Here is a 20046-nt window from a genome sequence, read left to right as displayed (position 1 = left end):
CATCCAACCGAGCGGTATCATTGCCGGAAGGGATTGAAGGGCTTGCATGTCAATTGTTGTCCTATAAAAGACGCCAATCAATATTGAGAAGTATTCTCCATAAACCGACATGTTACAGACTTTCCTTCTGCGAAATAATGCAAAGACAATAAATTGGGAAACCATAGCTACTAAATAGATCGACACATTTAAAATTAATAAATAAAAAGAAATCATTTGAATAAAATTAAAACTGGAAAAGAACCACATCCTAAAAAAATTATGAATATCAAGTTAAACCAATTAATGTAGAAACCCATGGAATTTTTCCAATAGCCAACAAACAATGTCGAGTCTCTAATCACAAACATCATCTTCCCTGTCTCAGTGTAGTAAGCAATACACGATGAAAATAGAAAAATAAAACTGAAATTACAAAAGAAAATCTAAAATACCTGCGCTCTTTGTTGGGATTAATTCACACGCCATCTACTACATGAATAATAAGCATTAAAAAGTCCGATTAATGAAATTAGAAACAAAATATGATAACCTACAATTGGTAAATTTTGTAAAAATATTTTTATTTTTTTCTTCTAAAATTCAAATGTAATAAATAATTTTCTGATTTCATTTTTGACTCGAAAGGATACAAAATAACTGATTTGAAACTAAATTCACAACCCAAACAACTGCTCGAAATCAGTAGGATTTCGGGTTTCAATCGACATTTTTGTTGTTTTTTTCGTTTAACCAATTTACCGTTTCTCATTCAATTTTTCTCATCTAATTACAAGTGATAAATGGTAACAAAATTGAAAAAAATGCACCTGACAAAAATTTAATGGTTCAATTATTATTTCAACAAACCATAAAACAATTTAACTCGATTTCATCTTCAAGAGCCAAAAAAACCACAATGGTGTTCGTATTTCAACACTTCTTCAGCTCTAAAAGTTCATTTGCAACTACACCAATACAGAAATTGCAGTTTTTTTTATAATTCAAAACTACTCTTTTTTGTTTGGTCTAAAAAAAAAAAAAAAAGAATGAAACAACACTACTGTTTAATTACTTGATCATTAGAGTCTTCCTGTACAGTCATTACATAATCGTTTGCTATTTTGCCAAACGGGACCTCATCCTCATCACTCTCTATACTATCTAATTCATCTTCGCCTTCCTCGCTAGATCTCCTTTTCATGATTTTGGGCATAAAACGAGTTACCTCTTTCGCCTCTACCGATGCCTCTTCATTGTTTATTCTTTCAAATCGAACTGCACTCACCTTTCTCGCGTTCCCTGCTAATATCTACACCAATCACACGAACTTCCATTAATTACGCAAAAACCGTATAATAATGTCAATTAAAGAAAGTTGGAAGTGACTAATTGATTCTTAAGATAGCACCCATTGCAAAATAATAGTTGCTTAGTGAACTGGAACTCAATATGTACAGAAAAATCTTTGAGAAAATGAACAAGGTAAGTACGACATAAACAGCGAGCGCACCTCAAGCTTATATATTTGCGTCTTCTCCTTTTCTTTTCTACGATCAGATTCTGCGCCATCGTAATCACCATGATCTTCTCGAATTTCTCTTTCAAGGACCACTTTTATAGTCTCGCCTGTCCTTGGTATATATCCAAATGCCTCACAGACAAACCCTGAAACTGTTTCGTACTGATGACCCTGCATTGAGTGGCCAACAATGTTAACAACAAGAATTAAACGGATTTGATAACAACTGTCTTCAATACTAAATGTTGTAAATACTAATGCATTGTCTTCTGTTTTGAAACTGCGATGGAATGCTAAAAAAATAGTGCGCCCCAAATTTTTAATTAAATGCTTTGACATACCAGAATGACCAGCAAACTGTATTTGAAAAAATGGAAATACCTCTGGCATTTTAATGGTAAGATCTTCCGAGAGCTGATCAATAGATGTGTTAGCATCCACATCATATATGCCCTCATCACGCATGACAATATAGCCAGTTTTTTTCTGTATTTCCTCCTGACAGAGGAAAATGAAAAGTAAAATACTTGATAGGAATCCTCATTATTCACTAACTATGCAAAGCACCACATAAAACCACAGAAGGAAGTAACACTTAAAAGTGCAAGTATTCATGTATGAAAGCCTCACTGAAATTACTCAAATGAAATTGTGGATGATATGAAAAAATAGGGTTTTGGTTGAGCAGTGATAATACATTTACCAAGCATATACGTTTCAATTAGCATTTAGCAGTAAAGACGAGATTTATAGGCTGCAGTTCAGTATCAATGTCCTCAATTATACTTAAAAAGAAAAAAAAGGACTGTCAATGGCAATGCAGATTACAGCAGTAAAGACATGAAAGCATCGGAAATGGACAAGGTAGTAAAAAGTATCTCTACCAAACCCAATAGTGAATTATTACCTTTGAATCATTTTCATCAAAAATTTCACCAACAATTTCTTCAACTACGTCTTCAAGGGTCACTATCTGTTACATCATTAAAAAATACAGTTCATTGCACAAGCCTGAAACTTGGTAAGAGCAGAAAAATCAACTGTACGTGTAAGTAAATCATTATGCTTTCAATGTATAAAAGAAGAAGACGAATTGCTTACACCAACAGTTCCTCCATATTCGTTTAGAACAACAGCCATGTGTACCTTCCTGATGCGAAACTCTCTAAGAAGATTCCATACAGACATTGAATCTGCAATATTGCAAGGATTTGTAGAAGATATCATCAGTAATGGCATTATTCTGGAATTGTAAATGTAGCTCTTCAAAGAACCAGTATTTTGATTCTAGATCACGCATTCTGTAAGAGATAATGGCAGAACATTTTCAAAATTCTCACACCAGATACATAACCGGAGATAGGCTGTAGAAAAAAACTATGCAATAACAGGATTACCGAGAGGAATAGAATGCTTAGGGTCAGCGTCCATTTCTCTACCAACCATTTTCTAAATCCGCTCATTGACTTTATAATTTCTATTATGTATGGAATCCAAAGTTCCAGGCAAGTTTTTGAGGAAATAATATAAAAAATCTAAGTACTGTAATTTACCAGGAACAAAGTATGCAGGTTTGTGCGCCATATCTCCCACCATAGAACTTTCTAGAAGTTCCCCCTTCAAAACAAAACAGAATATAACTCTGCATGCTATGAGATTTTTTATACTATTAGAACATATGAAGGAAAAACACAGTGGATGAAATAAACTGGAAACTGGCTGACCTTTTGTACGAAATCAAGAAGATCCATCGCATATGCAATACCAACTATGTTGTCAATTCGCTCCTCAAAGACAGGGACCCTATAGTCAAGTGTACCCACTTCTTAGACTAATCACAAAAAGATAAACTAATAGAACAGCAAGCCTTACCTGGAATACTGATGATCCACCCATGAATTATGGAAATCAACAAGAGTTGCACCAGCATCTATGGCAACAACATCGACAAGCGGTGTCATCACCTCTCTGACATGTGTGTCTTTTATCTCCAACACATTTTCAATCATATCCTGCCCAAGTACAATCCCATAACAGACATTTACAAATACAAACTGTGAATAAAATCTAAATCCATAGAACATTTTGCATATTATAAATTGCAATAGTATAGATTAATAAGTTTATAATGGCACAAATTATATAAGGATTGATGCAACTAAGACAATGAGAAGAAAGTTCTGGTATTCAGCAGTGTTAATATATTGTATCTTCCATGTGCTTACAGAATTGGATGGTGGAAAATGTTCCAAACACAACATAACTTCAGCAAGAATGTTCATCGTCACAATAAAACCCATTAATTACCTGTTCTTCCTCCTCGATTGCCCCACTTGACTCTGCTCCGCGTACCATCAGTTTTAGTTCATCTTCAGTTACATATGGTTCACTAACATCACAACAGAAAAGGTAAGACTATAGTAAAGAATAACTAGAAAAATATTTAAAGCAAGGGTCAGTTAATAATATCCTGGAAGGGGGTTCATATAACTCCCAAAGATATTTTAATTATAATACATTAAACATCACAAATAAAAGATATGAAAGACAGTAGAGAAAAAATGAATACATCATTTGGTGATAATTCGCACCTTCTCCCTTTCAGACCTAATAATTTCAGCATTCCCATTGACAGATATGTTACCACTTTGCCAACAGGATACAGTACCAGCGAAAGCCATGCCACTGGCCTGACCTACAGGCAGAAGAGATCAGTCATAAAATTGTAAAATAGGTATATTTTGCACTGTTGTTGCTTCTTTATTTTATTTTTCTTTACGCAAGGGGCATATGGTCACTGTGGAATTGCATAAGAGTTACACATTTGATTCTACAGAAAATACCAGCTAAAAACTTACCACAAACCTAGCAACCTCAGTGGCATTGTGAACAGCTATACTTTTCGGAGTAATTTCAGTCAGGAGTAGAATAGCAACCTGGTATTTTTGGCAGTTTCAGGCAAATCAAGCACTTGAAGAAAACAATAAGAATTCTACTTCCATTCATGAAGCAGAGTAAATATTCATTTCATAACACTGCGAGAATAAAATGAGCATACAAGTTCCAGAACATTGGCACAACAGCATAAGAAAAATAGAGCCAATAGATGCTTCTCTTCTGAGACAAGACTCCTTATAAAACCAAATTTTAAAGAAAGAGATTTAAATTCATGAGTCATTTAAGTGAACGACAAGAATAGTTATCATAAATCCTAATATTTTTAAAATAAACTATTTCCTAGTTATATTTAACGTGTACACAAAAATGGTCGAATATTCTAATCATCTCAATAATAAACTATATATTATTGAGAAAAAGAATAAAATTTGGGTACACTTGATTATTCTTGAGTGCTTGATTTCTAAACTATTGGAGAAGAAACCCCATGATGTAGTGTAGGTGTTGTAAATTGTTTAGACTTGTTTGTTCAGTTAGTTGATTGCATTAGGTTCTATATAAGGTCCTTCGTAGATTTGGTGTTTGAAGTTTAACTATTGATTGCAATGCTTGCTATGCTAATGCCTAGTGAAGAAAAAGTAAATAAGAAGGCTAGTCGTTTCATGTGCATATGCCTAGTGAAGAAAAAGTAAATAAGAAGGTTCCAATCTCAATTTGAACATGGACTATCATAGAAGTTAAACAGAGACTCTAGACATACTGTCATAACTCCAGTTGCTGCACTGATACCAGCTTCACCAAATATTGTTGTTGCAGCTTCCGTGACTAATGCTGTAGCACCAATATTCACCACTCTGAGCACATAAAATATCTACAATAAGAAAACATTGTGACATTCAAAAGAAGAAGACAATGGCTAGTTAATTCAAGAAGAGAAGCAGTACGTGGTGCCAATCAGAATTGTTGTCAGGAAACGAGTAACATCGTTGCGTAGCATTTTGAACACCCCGTTCTCAGACTCTTTAGCAGCCAATTCTCGCACCTGCATTTAGTATAACGACACTATCATATTCATAATGACAATTTCATTTTTTTTCTACAAAATGCAAATGCGGATTTCCACAAGAAAAAAAAAAAAATTGAAGTTATTATGTCGGTCAATTAGAACTACAAGGCCCTAACACAAAGCAATAAGTATGATTATCATACTTTACAGAGAGATATTTGAGGCTCTGAGCATGTGCCAGTTCAATGTCTAGCTACCACATCGTAACAACAAATCCTCTCAAATGCTTCAATTAGTTCACAACAATACTATACCACAGTAATGAGACTCTGGATATGGGATCAGAGCAAATGATTTGTCAATCGACAAAAAGTGTGCTACTAGTTTTTAATAACATACAAAAAACTTAAGTTTCCCGTGATATCTTAATAGTAACAATTCACTACACCTTTGTTTCTGATAACAGCAGCAGGGTTCAATCCCCAAAGGTTGAAAGTACAACAAAATAACGATGTTCTATGAGGATATAACCCAAAGTACACGTGTATACATGATAAACGTAACATCATGCTGGGAAAAACATTGGCATTTACTTGCAGGAATCGAACAAGTACGCATTCAGTTTGGACAAAGAAAATGTGTATGTCACTTTCACTAGAGCCTCTTTAAATGCAACTTGAAAGGTTTTACTCAGAATCGGGAAATAAAGATAAAACCACCGGCTAATAATGCAACATTATGCAACTTGATAAAAATACAAACAATTTAGCCCGACTATCCACAAATACAGATATCCCCAAAATTTTAAGTCCTGGATACCTTCCAAGGCCAAAGTGTGGTAATGGAAGTCTCTGCCATCGAGAAAAAAGCTGAGAGCCCCAACAGAAAGGCAAGAACCAAACCCTGCTCTTTGAAAACCTTCAAAACCTGCACAACCTTAGGCCATGAGTTCCTCAAAGACAACAAACTCCGCTCCCAAACCCCATATCCCGCACTCATAACATCCTCCATCGCCAATGCTCTCCGGCAACCTAATAACACAACCACCCCAATCGCCGCCGCGGCAATCACCAGCCTTCTCCTCACCAAAACCTCCTCAAAATCCACGGCCGCAACAGAACTATTAACGGTATCGTTCGTACAACTAGTCCTAACGGAATCCAAACGAATGGGAACTAATTTATTTGAGTTGAAGCAAAATATTGGTGGGCTGTACGGCGGCGGAGTACAACACGCATTGCAGCGGAGCTTTTTGTACGGAAATTTGGAGGATAACTTCACATTGGGATAGCGAAGAACGAGGAACGAGGGTTTTGAACTGCTAATCAGAATAGACCGATTGAAGAATCGGGTTTCAGATGCGGCGGCGGCGGCGGCCGCTGCTGCAGCATCCATGAAATTAATCGTACAGTAAATCAACTCGAACTAATTACAACAAAAAAAAATTACAGATTCAAATTGAGGTGGTTGATTGGGGGAAGGGGGGAAATCTAGGGCTTTTTGCGGAGTCTAATGCAGCAGCGGAGAAGCTCATCGTGGTACTTTGTTGTCCGAGAGCTACGACTGACTGCTAGCGCTTTGGATTTTTTTTCCTTTTACTCCACAAGGGAAGTACCCCAGCTAGTTGCTACTAATGACGAATATACCCCTTTTTAATTTTTTAATTATTATTTATTGTCTATATTATCATTGCACAAAATTTGCAGTTTCTAGGCCAAGAAAATTTGAAAATTAAGTCAAGAGATTAATTTATAGTGTTATGATTATTTCTGATTAACTATGCAACAGAAAAATGAATATTACTTTTTATAATTAAGAATAGTATTTGAAATAAAAAATATAACGTCTAAAACTGTCACTTAAAATTTATTATTTATAGAAAATATTGCTTTATATTATTAATATACAAAGAATATTTACATTTTTTACTGCATATGCGCTGAATTTATTAATTATGCTATCGATGTATCTATCATCTACATATATTCTCCATTAGAATTTATTTATATTTTTTAAGATTATTTATTTATAATATAATGTATTATAATAATGAGATGAGAAATAAAGGATAAAAATAAGACAGACTAAAACAAAACTAGGTAGAATCACCACAGTTTTTGTAGCGTCCGATCCTTCAAAAGCTCGTTGAGGTCAGATAGCCCCCTTAATTACCGTTCATTTTAAAGAGATTAGATCTAAACCGTTGAATCAAAAATGGTTTTGGGCTCCCTAGGAATATTCTTTGTCAGGTTTTCATCATCGTCATCATCGTAAGGGACGTTTTGTTTCTTACACACGAGCATTGTTCGAAAGATTTTCGAAACTAGAACTCGATCTCATGCTGTATTCTGCTACCAGCTTCGAAAACGAAGACGACTTGTCTTCTAACAACTTTTCCGGCGAATCGTATTCCTTCACAAGCCCTGAAAAGCAGACAGAACCATTTGTAAAGAGACTAAAAACAAGAATTCTTGGCAATATATATATATATATATATATATATAAACATACCATTATCCAACACTAAAACCATATCACTGTCGATTACAGAAGTAATTCTGTGAGCAATTGTTATCACAGTTGAATCAGTAAAATGCTTCTTCAGTGTTTGTTGGATTAAATTATCAGTCGCAGTGTCAACCGATGCTGTTGCTTCGTCAAGCACGAGTACTCGACTTCTTTTTAACAGCACACGTCCCAGACAAACGAGCTGTCTTTGTCCAACGCTCCAATTCTCTCCATTTTCAGACACTGCAAGAAAAAAAATTAGTTTAAATTTAATTCAAGAAATAGTATTAATTAATCAACTCTTATGAATGGTTTCAGAATACCTGCAGAATCGAGCTTCCCTGCCTTTCTCCGCACCTCGTCGCCAAGCTGGCATTTATCAAGAACCTTAAGACAAAAAAAAGACGAAAATTAATCGAGACATTAAATTAATCTTTCGGAAAAAATATAAGATCTATATATAACTAACGCACCTCCCATATTTGCTTGTCTGTATGCTCTTCAAGTGGATCAAGGTTACTTCTGACAGTCCCTTCAAACATGGTTGGTTCTTGGGGGATTATGCTTAATCTTGACCGTAGATCGTGGAGCCCAATAGACGAGATTTGAATCCCATCGATCAATATTTGTCCGAAAGTTGGTTCAACAATTCGGAAGAGTGTCTGAATAAGAGTTGACTTACCACTCCCTGTTCTCCCTACTATTCCAGTTCTCTTCCCTCCGAAAAAAGTACACGTAAGCCCTCGTAACACAAACGGCATGTGGGGCCCGTATCGAACCTGAAAAATAGCACGTGAAAAATCCAATACCAAAGATCAAGAAAATAAATAAATGGTGTGAGGAGAAAAATTAAATAAATTAAATCAAATCACCTGAAGATCTTGCATAGTAACTTCTCCATGTATTGGCCAGTTATTGTGTGGCTTACTTGACTCGATCGTAAGAGGGGGTTCGATTGGAATGGAAGTGTATTGAAGTATTCTTTCGACGGATATGATATTGTTTTCCATTGAGCAAAGACACCAAACAACCCATGCTTGTAACATATTTAAATTGAGCCCATACGTCACAGCTAATCCAGCAACACCTACATATATATACATACATACGTCGAAGATAGAAGAAAGATATATATACTTTTAGACGTGTCTGAAGTTTCGACAAATTTTACTGATATAATTGTTGTAAATAAAACTCACTTGGATTAATTGTGCCTTCGGGTATTGAAATCAGGAAAATCAACGAAAAGGCGAAAGTCAAGAGGGACAACATATCCAAACGAAGCCCTAGCCATTCCATTGCAGCGGAATTATGGAATTTCGGTCGAGAATATCCGTCGATTAGCGTCATGCTCATGTCTCGGAATCTTGATTCTTGATCGAAGCTTCTAATAGTGCTCGATCCTGATAGTGTCTCGGAGAATAGCTGTATAACAGGAGCTTTGCACACCCCACATAATCGGGCAAGTTCTCGTGCTGCACCTATGTAATATTGCTGCCAAAACAAAAACGAGTGGTGAAATAAGAACGATGTTACGGAAATTCATTATATCATGTTCGATTATATTAATAGAAGTTACCTGCAACCATATGGAAAGGGCGACGATGGGAATAAAAATAATGAAAACCTGCCATGCAACTTGTGACATGACAGCTATAGCTCCTACAAGCTGTACTATGCCAAAAACGAACTGCCCAATTACAGGAGCCATGCTTAAATCGACTGTACTTTGGTCTCCAGATGCCTGTGAATTAAACGGATAAAAGTTTTGGTTCAGGAAATTATCGAAAAATAAATAATTACCAACTCTTCAAAAAATTACATACTCTACTGAGAATTCGTCCACATGGGGTGGAATCGAAGAAAGACATGGGGGCTCGAAATATGCACGTATGCATTTTGTTGAAGAGTATATTCGCCGTCTCGAAGCCGATTTTCACAGTGAGTAAAGCTCTACCAAAAACGCAGAAAGCACTTCCGAACGACAGGGCGGCGTACACGAGAATAAGGGTGGACCCGACTACAGGTGGCGCAACATCACTCGATACGGGGGTTGCCCAAGCCATCCAATAATTGCTTCCAATTTGAAGTACTTGATACAGAACCTGTGCCAGCAGTACCAAGGGTACTAGAGCTCCTCCGTAAGCTGTTGTGATGTATTTCCAGTAAACCGATAGTCCGACTTTGCCTTTCTCTCTCTCTTCTTCTTGAACGAGCTGCTCTTTTCTTTCCCCATTTTCTCTCTCTTCTTCTTGAACAGAATTGGCCGATTTCGAGGTGCTTTCCTTACTACTTGCTCTCGTTCCCGTATTGATGGAATCGAGAGCTGATAACGCCTCCTCGTGAGCCCCGACAAGTTCCATGAAGTCACTTCCTGATTCGAGGATGTCGTTGTACTTGCCAGCTTGTTTGATTTCCCCGTCTTTCATAACCTGATGATTGACAATTTAGGTTTGTATCCAAGGATTAATGTTAATGAAACAATTAAAAAAAAAATGAATAGCTAACCATAATCAGGTCTGCAGCAGGCAGAAACTCCACTTGGTGTGTGACATAGATAACAGTTTTCGAATCCAAAAGCCCAAGAATGCATTCCTGTTAATCGAAATATAAACATTGTACGTAATTCGATTTACACAAAAAAAAAACGGAATATATAATTCAAGAAACCATGGAATGGAAGGTGATTCTTACGTTAAAAAGATGACTTCCTGTATGAGCATCCACAGCGCTAAACGGATCATCAAACAAATAAATATCGGCATCTTGGTACAAAGCACGTGCAATCTGAATCCTCTGTTTTTGTCCACCACTCAAGTTTATCCCCCTCTCTCCAATAACAGTTTGATCGCCGAACGAGAGAATTTCCAGGTCCTTATTCAACGAACACGCTTCCAATACTCGATTATACCGTTGCCTATCCATTTCCTTACCAAACAGTATATTCTCTTCAATCTTCCCGCTTTGCACCCAAGGCGTTTGAGCAACGTAAGCCTTTGTACCGGAAAGCCTAATAACGCCAGATACTTTTGGCATTTCACCTAAAATACACGATAGCAAGCTCGATTTGCCAGAACCGACGGTGCCACAAATCGCAACCCTCATGCCACGTGTCACTGTAAAGTTAATATCTTTCAATGCAGGACTAGGAGATAACAGATCCCACGAAAAGATTCCATGCACTACCTCGACAGCTGTACCGGAACCACTATCCGGGAGCTTCTCCACTACGTCTGGCTGTAGGTCATCAAGAGAAAGAAACGATGCGATTCGATTGAGAGAGACCTTCGTCTGCACAATCGTGGATATTAAGTCCGGAAGAACATAAATAGGCTCTTTAAGAATTCGGAAGGTTGCAAGTGCAGAGAGTATCTTTCCGGACTCGAGCGGAATTCCTAGTAGCAAACAAGTACCGAAAGTCACCACAGAAACGAATATAGGAGCACCCCAAAAAAAGAACGTGCTAACGGATAAACTGTAAAGATATTTCCTCAACCATCCTGTTTCGACATTTCTGAAATCAAGAATCTTCGACATAAACTTCAACTCCCAAGCCTGAAGTTTGAGGATCCGCATGTTCCTCAAAACTTCAGAGGTCGCCTTCATTCTTTTATCCTTCGATTTCATCAGCTTGTCCTGAAATTTCTCCTGCAATTTGCCCAACGGAACATTTGCAAACATCACCAAAAGAGTAGCAACGAGTGCAGCTACCGAAGCAAGTCCAAGATCTCTATATAATATCGCTAACGCTAATGCAACCTGTAGAACGATCATCCATGGATCATGCATGTACCAGCCAAAGTCGCCTATCCTCTCAGCATCGACCGACATGAAATTTATAATCTCTCCCGTCGTATGCCCTTGCCTAGATTGACCAGAAAGAGTCAAACCCTTGTTGTAGATTTGGGCAACCACTGCCGCCCTGGCCCTATATCCGGCTTGCTGAGCTTTAAAAGCCCAATGTCTCTGCGCCAAACACTCGAACAGTTTAGCAGCGAAAAATGCGGAAACTAAAATGTAGCCCTCGTGTTTGAAAGTTTGATTTCCATTCAAGTATTGAACGAATGTTTCGATGAGGTATGGTCCCACGTAGGAAGCCAATGTGTTTACGAGCACATAGACAGCAGATAGTGCAATCTCTTTCCGTATGGTAAAAATTAATGCCTTGGCAAGCATGAGAGTGGAGACCTTGTTGCTTCCTCCACAATACGAATCGAGTTTATCTTTCAAAAGTGGAAACGCCGTTTTAACGGTATCGGAAATCTCAAGCTGAGGGACATCTTCGAGGTCAAGTGTTTTCTTGTATCCAAGAGAGATCAAAGGGCTCATCCAAGAGAAGGTGAAAAGACTGAAAACACTAGCTTCTGCATAAGGAGTCAAAGTTCCCTCCCCTTTCGGAGAATCGTCAGAGTCGATTCCATTCATAAGCGGTTCATGAAGAAGGTCGTACTCGTCGTTTCCCTTACTCCGACACCCGATACAACATAAGAAGACACCCATTACCAATGATACAGTATCGGAAGACCAAAACAGAGACGACGAATACCGGTACCTTTTGTAATAAAGAAAATCTGTGACAAGGCAATAACATGATATAGAGAAGAAAACTCCCCACCAAAGCCTCAAAACAAGTGGATAATTGCGTTCATTTGAATTTATTAAATGTGTTTGCATGAAAAGATACAGAGCCAACCAGGCTAGTGTCTTCACCCCCAAATCCAATGAAGTTATAATCTTTTCATCAGACCAACCGTTTGTATACCAATAAAACAGGTTTAATAAACATAGAATGAAATTGAACAACGAAACCCCCAAACAGGAAAACAGAGCCGGTTTGTAGTACAACAGACGAGTTCTCCTCACGCTGCGGCGATGATGATAATCACCTCCATTGTTCCTGAATTTTTCGTAAATCCATAAAATTGATACGATAGCCAACAACACGAGGTGCGAGGCGCCGGTGAGGAAACGCAGGAAAATCGGGTTGAGGAGAAGATCGCCACCGTCCATGCCGCCGGAGAAAAAAAGAGACGCACGCGTCAGCGAGACCGGTGGAATTCGTCGAAGAAGCTGCATTGATCTTCAATGGCGGCCGAGGATTTACTTTTTTTGCGTGTGGAGTTGATCGTGTAGTGTGATGAGAGGAGATTTTGAAAATTTTTGAAGAGCGAGGGTTTTCTCCCCAGGGTACTGGAAACGTGGTGTGCAAGAGTCATTCGACGGCGGCGGGCGACGGCTGATGAATCCAAGTTGACATGCGAAACGGCATTTTTCTCGAATTGTTATTTTTTGAAATCAATTAATATTTTAATTTCAGGTGCAAATTGCAATTATTAAAAAAATCTATCTTAATTGCAACTATTGTCCCTCAATATGAATCTTGTTACGCGTCCATTCTTATGGTGTCAAATTCAATATAATTTTAAGATTCCCTGGAATGTTCTCTAGTTTTTACTTGTTTTGTACAAAAATGAAATTTTTTATACATCATAATCTGATATTTACAAGCCAAGAGACACACGTCTTATGATCATGTAGTTTCAAAATGTGGAGCTCGAATGCGGTAAAACGGGTACAAATTGGAGAATATTCCACATAATCATGAAAATTCTACTAAATTTAACACCGTAAAAATAGACGTGTAAAAATATTCATAGTTAATGGAGTTGTTGTAATTATTTATTTAAATAAGATTTGTAAGATAAGAAAATAAAGGTCCGGACTTAAGTTGTAGTTAGCACTCAGACAGCCAAAAGTTTTGTTACTTGCTAGTTGCTCGTCAGTCCACTCATTGCTCGCCTGTTTATCTCTTCTTACGTGCTTCGTTTTAACGGACTTCACCTTACTTCGGGCTAACTTTTATAAGTGTGCCGGAACGTTGGAATATTCCAGGATCACTACGCAACGGTCTAATATATCGGAGAGGGAGAAAAAAAATAGTGTAGACGAAAAGTTACGAATATATCACTACAACACATAACAAGATCTCTAAATTCGTAAATTGTACTAGTTGTTGCTCTAACAATCTTCTACAAGATTCTAGATTATTCTAGATCTTTCGATAGCAGATTTACATAATTATCATCATCATCGTTACGCAAATAAGACGCCGATTTTCTCACACTCGAGCATTTGAAAGATTTTCGAAACTGGAACTCGATCTCATGCTGTATTCTGCTACAAGCTTCGAGAACGAAGACGACTTGTCCTCTAACAACTTTTCTGGCGTATCGTATTCCTCCACAAGCCCTGATTGAAACAATCGAGACAAAAAAAAAACACTTGTAAGAATATCCAATTACAGAGATGTTCGCAATGTGTATATATATATATATATGTATATATACATACCGTTATCCAATACTAAGACCATGTCACTGTTGAGGACAGATGTTATCCTGTGAGCGATTGTTATTACAGTCGAATCAGTGAAGTGATGATTGAGAGTTTGTTGGATTAGGTTATCAGTCGCAGTGTCGACCGAAGCTGTTGCTTCGTCGAGCACAAGAACTCTGCTTTTCTTAAGTAACACACGACCCAGACAAACGAGTTGCCTTTGTCCAACACTCCAATTCTCTCCATTCTCCGACACTGCAATTAAAAAAAAAATGGCTTACATTTCAAGAAATAGTATGTTTTTTGAACGAACGAAACTGGCGAACGATGCAAACCTGCAGAATCGAGCTTTCCGGGCTTTTTCCGGACCTCGTCGCCAAGCTGGCATTTATCGAGAACCTGAACCAAAACAAGAAAATTATTTATTTATTAATTAATCAAGAAATTATTTTTTTTGAATTCTTGTATTAATGCTTACCTCCCATATTTGCTCGTCTGTGTGTTCTTCGAGTGGGTCGAGATTAGTTCTAACAGTCCCTTCAAACATGGTTGGATCTTGTGGGATTATGCTTAATCTCGACCGTAAATCATGGAGTCCAATAGACGAAATATTTACACCGTCGATTAATATTTGTCCAATTGTCGGTTCAACAATTCGGAAAAGTGTCTGAATAAGAGTCGACTTTCCACTTCCGGTTCTCCCTACTATTCCAGTCCTCTTCCCTCCAAAGAAAGTACACGTAAGCCCTCGTAACACAAACGGCATGTGTGGACCATATTGAACCTGAAAAATAGCATAATCATAAGTCGGAATAACAAAACCAAGTATCACGAAAAAAAAAATTAAAAAAAAAATTAAATTAAATTACCTGAAGATCTTGTATACGAACTTCTCCGAGTATGGGCCAGTTACTACGTGGCCTATTTGACTCTACTACAAGAGGTGGTTCGTTTGGAATCGAAGTGTATTGAAGTAATCTCTCAACCGAAATGATTCTATTTTCCATGGTGCAAAGATTCCAAACAACCCATGATTGTAACATATTTAAATTGAGTCCGTACGTCACAGCTAATCCAGCAACACCTACGTATACATACATTCATACACATCAAGAATGAAGGAAGCGACTTGCATCGAATTTGAGTTATTATAATATATATGTATGTACACACACTCACTTGGATCGATTGTTCCTTCTGGAATAGAAATAAGGAAGATAAGTGAGAAGGCGAAAGTCACGAGAGACAGCACATCCAAACGGATGCACAGCCATTCCATCGCGCCGGAAGTGTGAAACTTGGGTCGAGAATATCCGTCGATTAGCGTCATGCTGATGTCACGGAATCTTGATTCTTGATCGAAGCTTCTAATGGTGCTCGATCCTGACAGTGTCTCGGAGAATAGCTGTATAACGGGAGCTTTGCACACCCCACATAATCGAGCAAGTTCTCGTGCTGCAGCTATGTAATATCGCTGCAAATAAAATAAAAAAATCTTATTTTACGGACTGAACGAGCATTTCTTGAAGATGGAATCTTAATTTGTGTAAATAAACCACCCGTAGTCGATATATTGATAAGGAGAACGGAAGTTACCTGCAACCAAATGCAAATGGCGACCACCGGAATAAAAATAATAAAGACCTGCCACGCAATTTGAGACATGACTGCAATAATTCCGAGAAGCTGTATTATGGCGAAAGCAAACAGCCCAACAATCGATGCCATGTTCAGATCCACTGTACTTTGATCTGTAGACGCCTGTCGACGAAAAAAAGAAAACACATCGATCAAGAAAAGAAAAAAAAATATGCTACAACGAGAAGTACGGAAAAAAAAAAAAAAAAAAGCGCGTACTCTGCTGAGAATTCGGCCACTTGGCGTAGAATCGAAGAAAGACATGGGAGCTCGAAAGATGCACATATGCATTTTGTTGAACAGTATGTTAGCTGTCTTGAAACCGATCGACACAACAAGTAAAGCTCTGCCGAAAATACAAAAAGCACTTCCGACAGACAAGGCAACATAAACGAATATAAGAGTGGACCCCTTGACAGGTGGTGGCATCTCCTTCGACACGGGGGTTGCCCAAGCCATCCAATAATTGCTTCCGATTTGAAGCACTTGAAACAGGACCTGTGCCAGCAAAGCAAACGGCACAAGAGCCCCTCCGTAAGCTGTTGTTATGTATTTCCAGTAAACCGAGAGTCCGACATTTCCTTTCTCTCTCTCCTCTTCTTGAACGAGCTGCTCCTTTCTCTCTCCATTTCCGTCTGCCTTCTCGTTTCCATCGTCTCCAGATTCGTTTTTCTTCACAGCAGAGTTGGCGGATTTCGAGGTGCTACTTTCCTCACCGCTGGCGGCGTTCATGGAGTCGAGAGTCGATAAAGCCTCCTCGTGGGCCCCGACGAGCTCCATGAAGTCGCTTCCCGCTTCGAGGATGTCGTTGTACTTTCCTGCTTGTTTAATTTCCCCGTCTTTCATAACCTAATGATTCGAAAAAAATTCAGTCCGTGTCGAAGGATTCAGTTTTGCATGGCAAACGAAACAATTTAAAAAAAAAATGAAAAGCTAACCAAAATCAGGTCTGCAGCAGGCAGAAACTCCACTTGATGTGTAACATAGATAACAGTTTTCGAATCCAAAAGCCCAAGAATGCATTCCTGATAATCGAAACAAAAAACACCGTATTAATTCGATTAACAAAAAAAGGAATACGTAATTCAAGAAAACAGGGGAATGCGATTCTTACGTTAAAAAGGTGGCTTCCTGTATGAGCATCTACAGCACTAAACGGATCGTCAAACAAATAAATATCAGCATCTTGGTATAAAGCACGTGCAATCTGAATCCTCTGTTTTTGTCCACCACTCAAATTTATTCCCCTCTCTCCAATAACCGTTTGATCGCCGAACGAGAGAATTTCCAGGTCCTTATTCAACGAACACGCTTCCAATACTCGATTATACCGTTGCCTATCCATTTCCTTACCAAACAGTATATTCTCTTCAATCTTCCCGCTTTGCACCCAAGGCGTTTGAGCAACGTAAGCCTTTGTACCGGAAAGCCTAATAACCCCAGATACTTTCGGCATTTCTCCTAAAATACACGAAAGCAAGCTCGATTTCCCAGAACCAACTGTGCCACAAATCGCAACCCGCATGCCACGTGTCACTCTAAAGTTAATATTTTTAAGTGTAGGACTAGGAGATAAAAGATCCCACGAAAAGATTCCATCTACCGCCTCGACAGCTGCACCGGAACCACTGACCGGAAGCTTCTCCACTACGTCTGGCGGCAGGTCATCAAGAGAGAGAAAAGATGCGATTCGATCGAGAGAGACCTTCGTCTGAACGATCATGGATATAGTGTCGGGTAGATTATAGATCGGCTCTTGAAGAATCCTAAACGTGGCAAGTGCCGACAGGATCTTTCCGGACTCGAGCGGTATTCCCATTATCATACAAGCACCGAAGGTCACCACTGAAACGAAAGTCGGCGCGCCCCAAAACACGAACGTGGTGATTGCCGAAGTGTAAAGATACTTCCTCAACCAACCCGTCTCGACGTTTCTGAATTCAAGAATCCTCGACAGAAACTTCAACTCCCACGCCTGAAGTTTGAGGATTCGCATGTTCCTCAAAACCTCGGAAGTCGCCTTCATCCTCTTATCCTTCGATTTCATCAGCTTGTCCTGAAATCTCTCCTGCAATTTACCCAACGGAACATTCGCAAGCATCACCAAAATAGTAGCAACGAATGCAGCTATTGCGGCGAAACCGAGGTCTCTGTACAGTATAGCCAATGCGAGCGCGACTTGCAGAATGACCATCCAGGGATCGTGTATGTACCAACCGAAGTCGCCAATTCTCTCGGCATCGACCGACATGAAATTTATAATTTCTCCCGTTGTTTGACCTTGCCTCGATTGGCCCGAAAGAGTCAAACCCTTGTTGTAGATTTTGGCAACTAACGCCGCCCTTGCTCTATATCCAGCTTGTTGCACCTTAAAAAACCAATGCCTCTGCGCCAAACACTCGAACAACTTCGCAACGAAGAATACGGAAACCAACACGTACCCCTCGTGGTTGAAGTCTCTATGCCCGTTCAAGTACTGGACGAACGTGTCGATGAGGTAGGGCCCCACGTAAGAGGCGAACGTGTACACAAGCACGTAGAACGCAGACAGCGCAATCTCCCTCCACGTGGTGAAAATCAGCCCCTTTGCCAGCATGAGAGTGGTGACTTTGTTGCTTCCGCCTTTATACGACTCGAGTTTACCGTCCAAAAGTGGATACGCACCACGAACGGTGTCGGAAAACGCGAGCTGAGGAACATCCTCGAGGTTTAGCGTTTTCTTGTGACCAAGAGAAATCAAAGGCCCCATCCAAGAGAATGTAAACAGACTCAAAACACCGGCATTCGCGTAAGGGGTAACGGTTTCTTCCCCTTTCGCCGGAGAATCGTTCGCGCCGTTTCCATTCAAAAGGGGTTCTTGAAGAAGTGTGTCTGCATCTTCTTTCTCAACCATAAAACCGATACAACAGAAGATGGAACCCATTACCAATGACACAATATCCGATAACCAAAACAGAGTCGACGAATACCGGTGCTTCTTGTAATAAAGAAAGTCTACTACAACGCAATAACAAGAAACCGAAAAGAAACCCCCCCACCAGAGCCTCAAAACAAGCGGATACTTGTGTTCATTTGAGTTCAAGAAATGGATTTGCAGAAAGAGATAAAGAGTAAACCAAGACAGCATCTTCACCCCCAAATCAGACAGAGTAAGGATTTTTTCATCGGACCAACCATTTCTGTACCAGTAAAAGAGGTTCAACAGGCAGAGGGCGAGATTGAACAAAGATAATCCCAGACAGGAAAAAGCAGATGCTTTCCGGCACAAGACAACACCAGTTCGCCGCCGCACGTTGTGTTTCTGGTAACCACCCCCACCCCCACCACCACCACCACCCCTCGTGAATTTCTTGAAAACCCATGAAATAAATACGATGAACAGCAGAATGAGGTGCAGAGAGGCGGTGAAGAAACGCAGGAAAATCGGGTTGAGGAAGAATTCGCCGCCCATGTTTTGAAAAGAAAAGAAGCGGGACTGAGTGAAAAGAACAGACATTATACCAATTTTAATGGCGGACGAGAATTTCTTTACTTTTTTATTTTCTGTCAGTGGTCAGGGTTTGTAGTGTGAGTGAGTGGGAGTATAAAATCTGTAGGCAGACAGAAGGGTTTATATATATATATATATAGTAGCATTGATGATGGGAGAAGAGATCGACAGGATATTCAATTCAAAATATTCAACGAAAAATTAAAAAAAGAAAATAAATGTTTCCGTTAAATGTTGAATGGGGGAGTAGAGAAACGTGGTGGGCAAGACTGGTTTGACGGAGAGGACAACCTCTGTGAAGAAGACAAGTGGTGATGCGCAACCGTGATCGTAGCAGCGGCGTTTCCAATTTCGCCTCCTTTTTCTTTCTTTTGTTGGAATGGAAAAATATAGTTTTAGTCCTTCAAGTTTGCACTATTTTCACATTTGGTCCATCGTGTTTCAAATATTCAACATGTTTGGTCGTTAACGTCAATTTTTTGTTAGTACTAACCGAATAAAGCGTGTGTCATCACTACCTTAACTGACGGACTAATGATAAATTGACGGAACTGACCAAAAGTATTAACAAATTGAAACATGAGGAATTACATGTGTATTTTGTGAACATGGGAGACCAAATGTGAAATCAGTGCAAACTTTAAGGATGAAAATTATAATTTTTTCCTT

The 20046-nt window shown here is 39.0% G+C and overlaps 3 protein-coding genes across 3 annotated transcripts; all 3 read right to left on the bottom strand.

The window, feature by feature from the left end:
• Positions 1-851: 851 nt before the first annotated feature.
• LOC105968609 (putative DUF21 domain-containing protein At3g13070, chloroplastic) lies at positions 852-7190 on the bottom strand. The gene is made up of 14 exons (XM_012993241.2): positions 6225-7190; positions 5344-5441; positions 5160-5253; positions 4360-4437; positions 4093-4196; positions 3809-3890; positions 3374-3513; positions 3226-3304; positions 3055-3118; positions 2603-2694; positions 2409-2474; positions 1883-1999; positions 1493-1672; positions 852-1291 (listed from the first exon to the last, which is right to left on the bottom strand). The coding sequence occupies exons 1-14, from the start codon at positions 6798-6800 to the stop codon at positions 1040-1042; spliced, it is 2022 nt and encodes a 673-aa protein (XP_012848695.2). The 5' UTR covers positions 6801-7190; the 3' UTR covers positions 852-1039.
• A 277-nt stretch (positions 7191-7467) lies between these two features.
• LOC148766087 (ABC transporter C family member 3-like) lies at positions 7468-13272 on the bottom strand. The gene is made up of 10 exons (XM_012993240.2): positions 10608-13272; positions 10422-10508; positions 9740-10345; positions 9493-9657; positions 9113-9407; positions 8786-9000; positions 8387-8692; positions 8237-8300; positions 7917-8156; positions 7468-7828 (listed from the first exon to the last, which is right to left on the bottom strand). Exons 1-10 carry the CDS (start codon positions 12987-12989, stop codon positions 7695-7697), a joined length of 4494 nt encoding a protein of 1497 aa, XP_012848694.2. The 5' UTR covers positions 12990-13272; the 3' UTR covers positions 7468-7694.
• A 558-nt stretch (positions 13273-13830) lies between these two features.
• Positions 13831-19757, bottom strand: LOC105968607 (ABC transporter C family member 3). Its single transcript, XM_012993239.2, has 10 exons — positions 17002-19757; positions 16826-16912; positions 16107-16736; positions 15846-16010; positions 15429-15723; positions 15119-15333; positions 14728-15033; positions 14585-14648; positions 14265-14504; positions 13831-14162 (listed from the first exon to the last, which is right to left on the bottom strand). The coding sequence occupies exons 1-10, from the start codon at positions 19381-19383 to the stop codon at positions 14032-14034; spliced, it is 4515 nt and encodes a 1504-aa protein (XP_012848693.2). The 5' UTR covers positions 19384-19757; the 3' UTR covers positions 13831-14031.
• Positions 19758-20046: the final 289 nt, after the last annotated feature.

This window comes from Erythranthe guttata, chromosome 13 (genome assembly GCF_056151865.1).
Source record: "Erythranthe guttata isolate IM_541 chromosome 13, IM_541, whole genome shotgun sequence".
NCBI classification, from domain to species: Eukaryota; Viridiplantae; Streptophyta; class Magnoliopsida; order Lamiales; family Phrymaceae; genus Erythranthe; species Erythranthe guttata.
The sequence above is the reverse complement of the archived record's forward strand: the minus strand, read 5'-3'. Positions and strand labels throughout refer to the sequence as shown.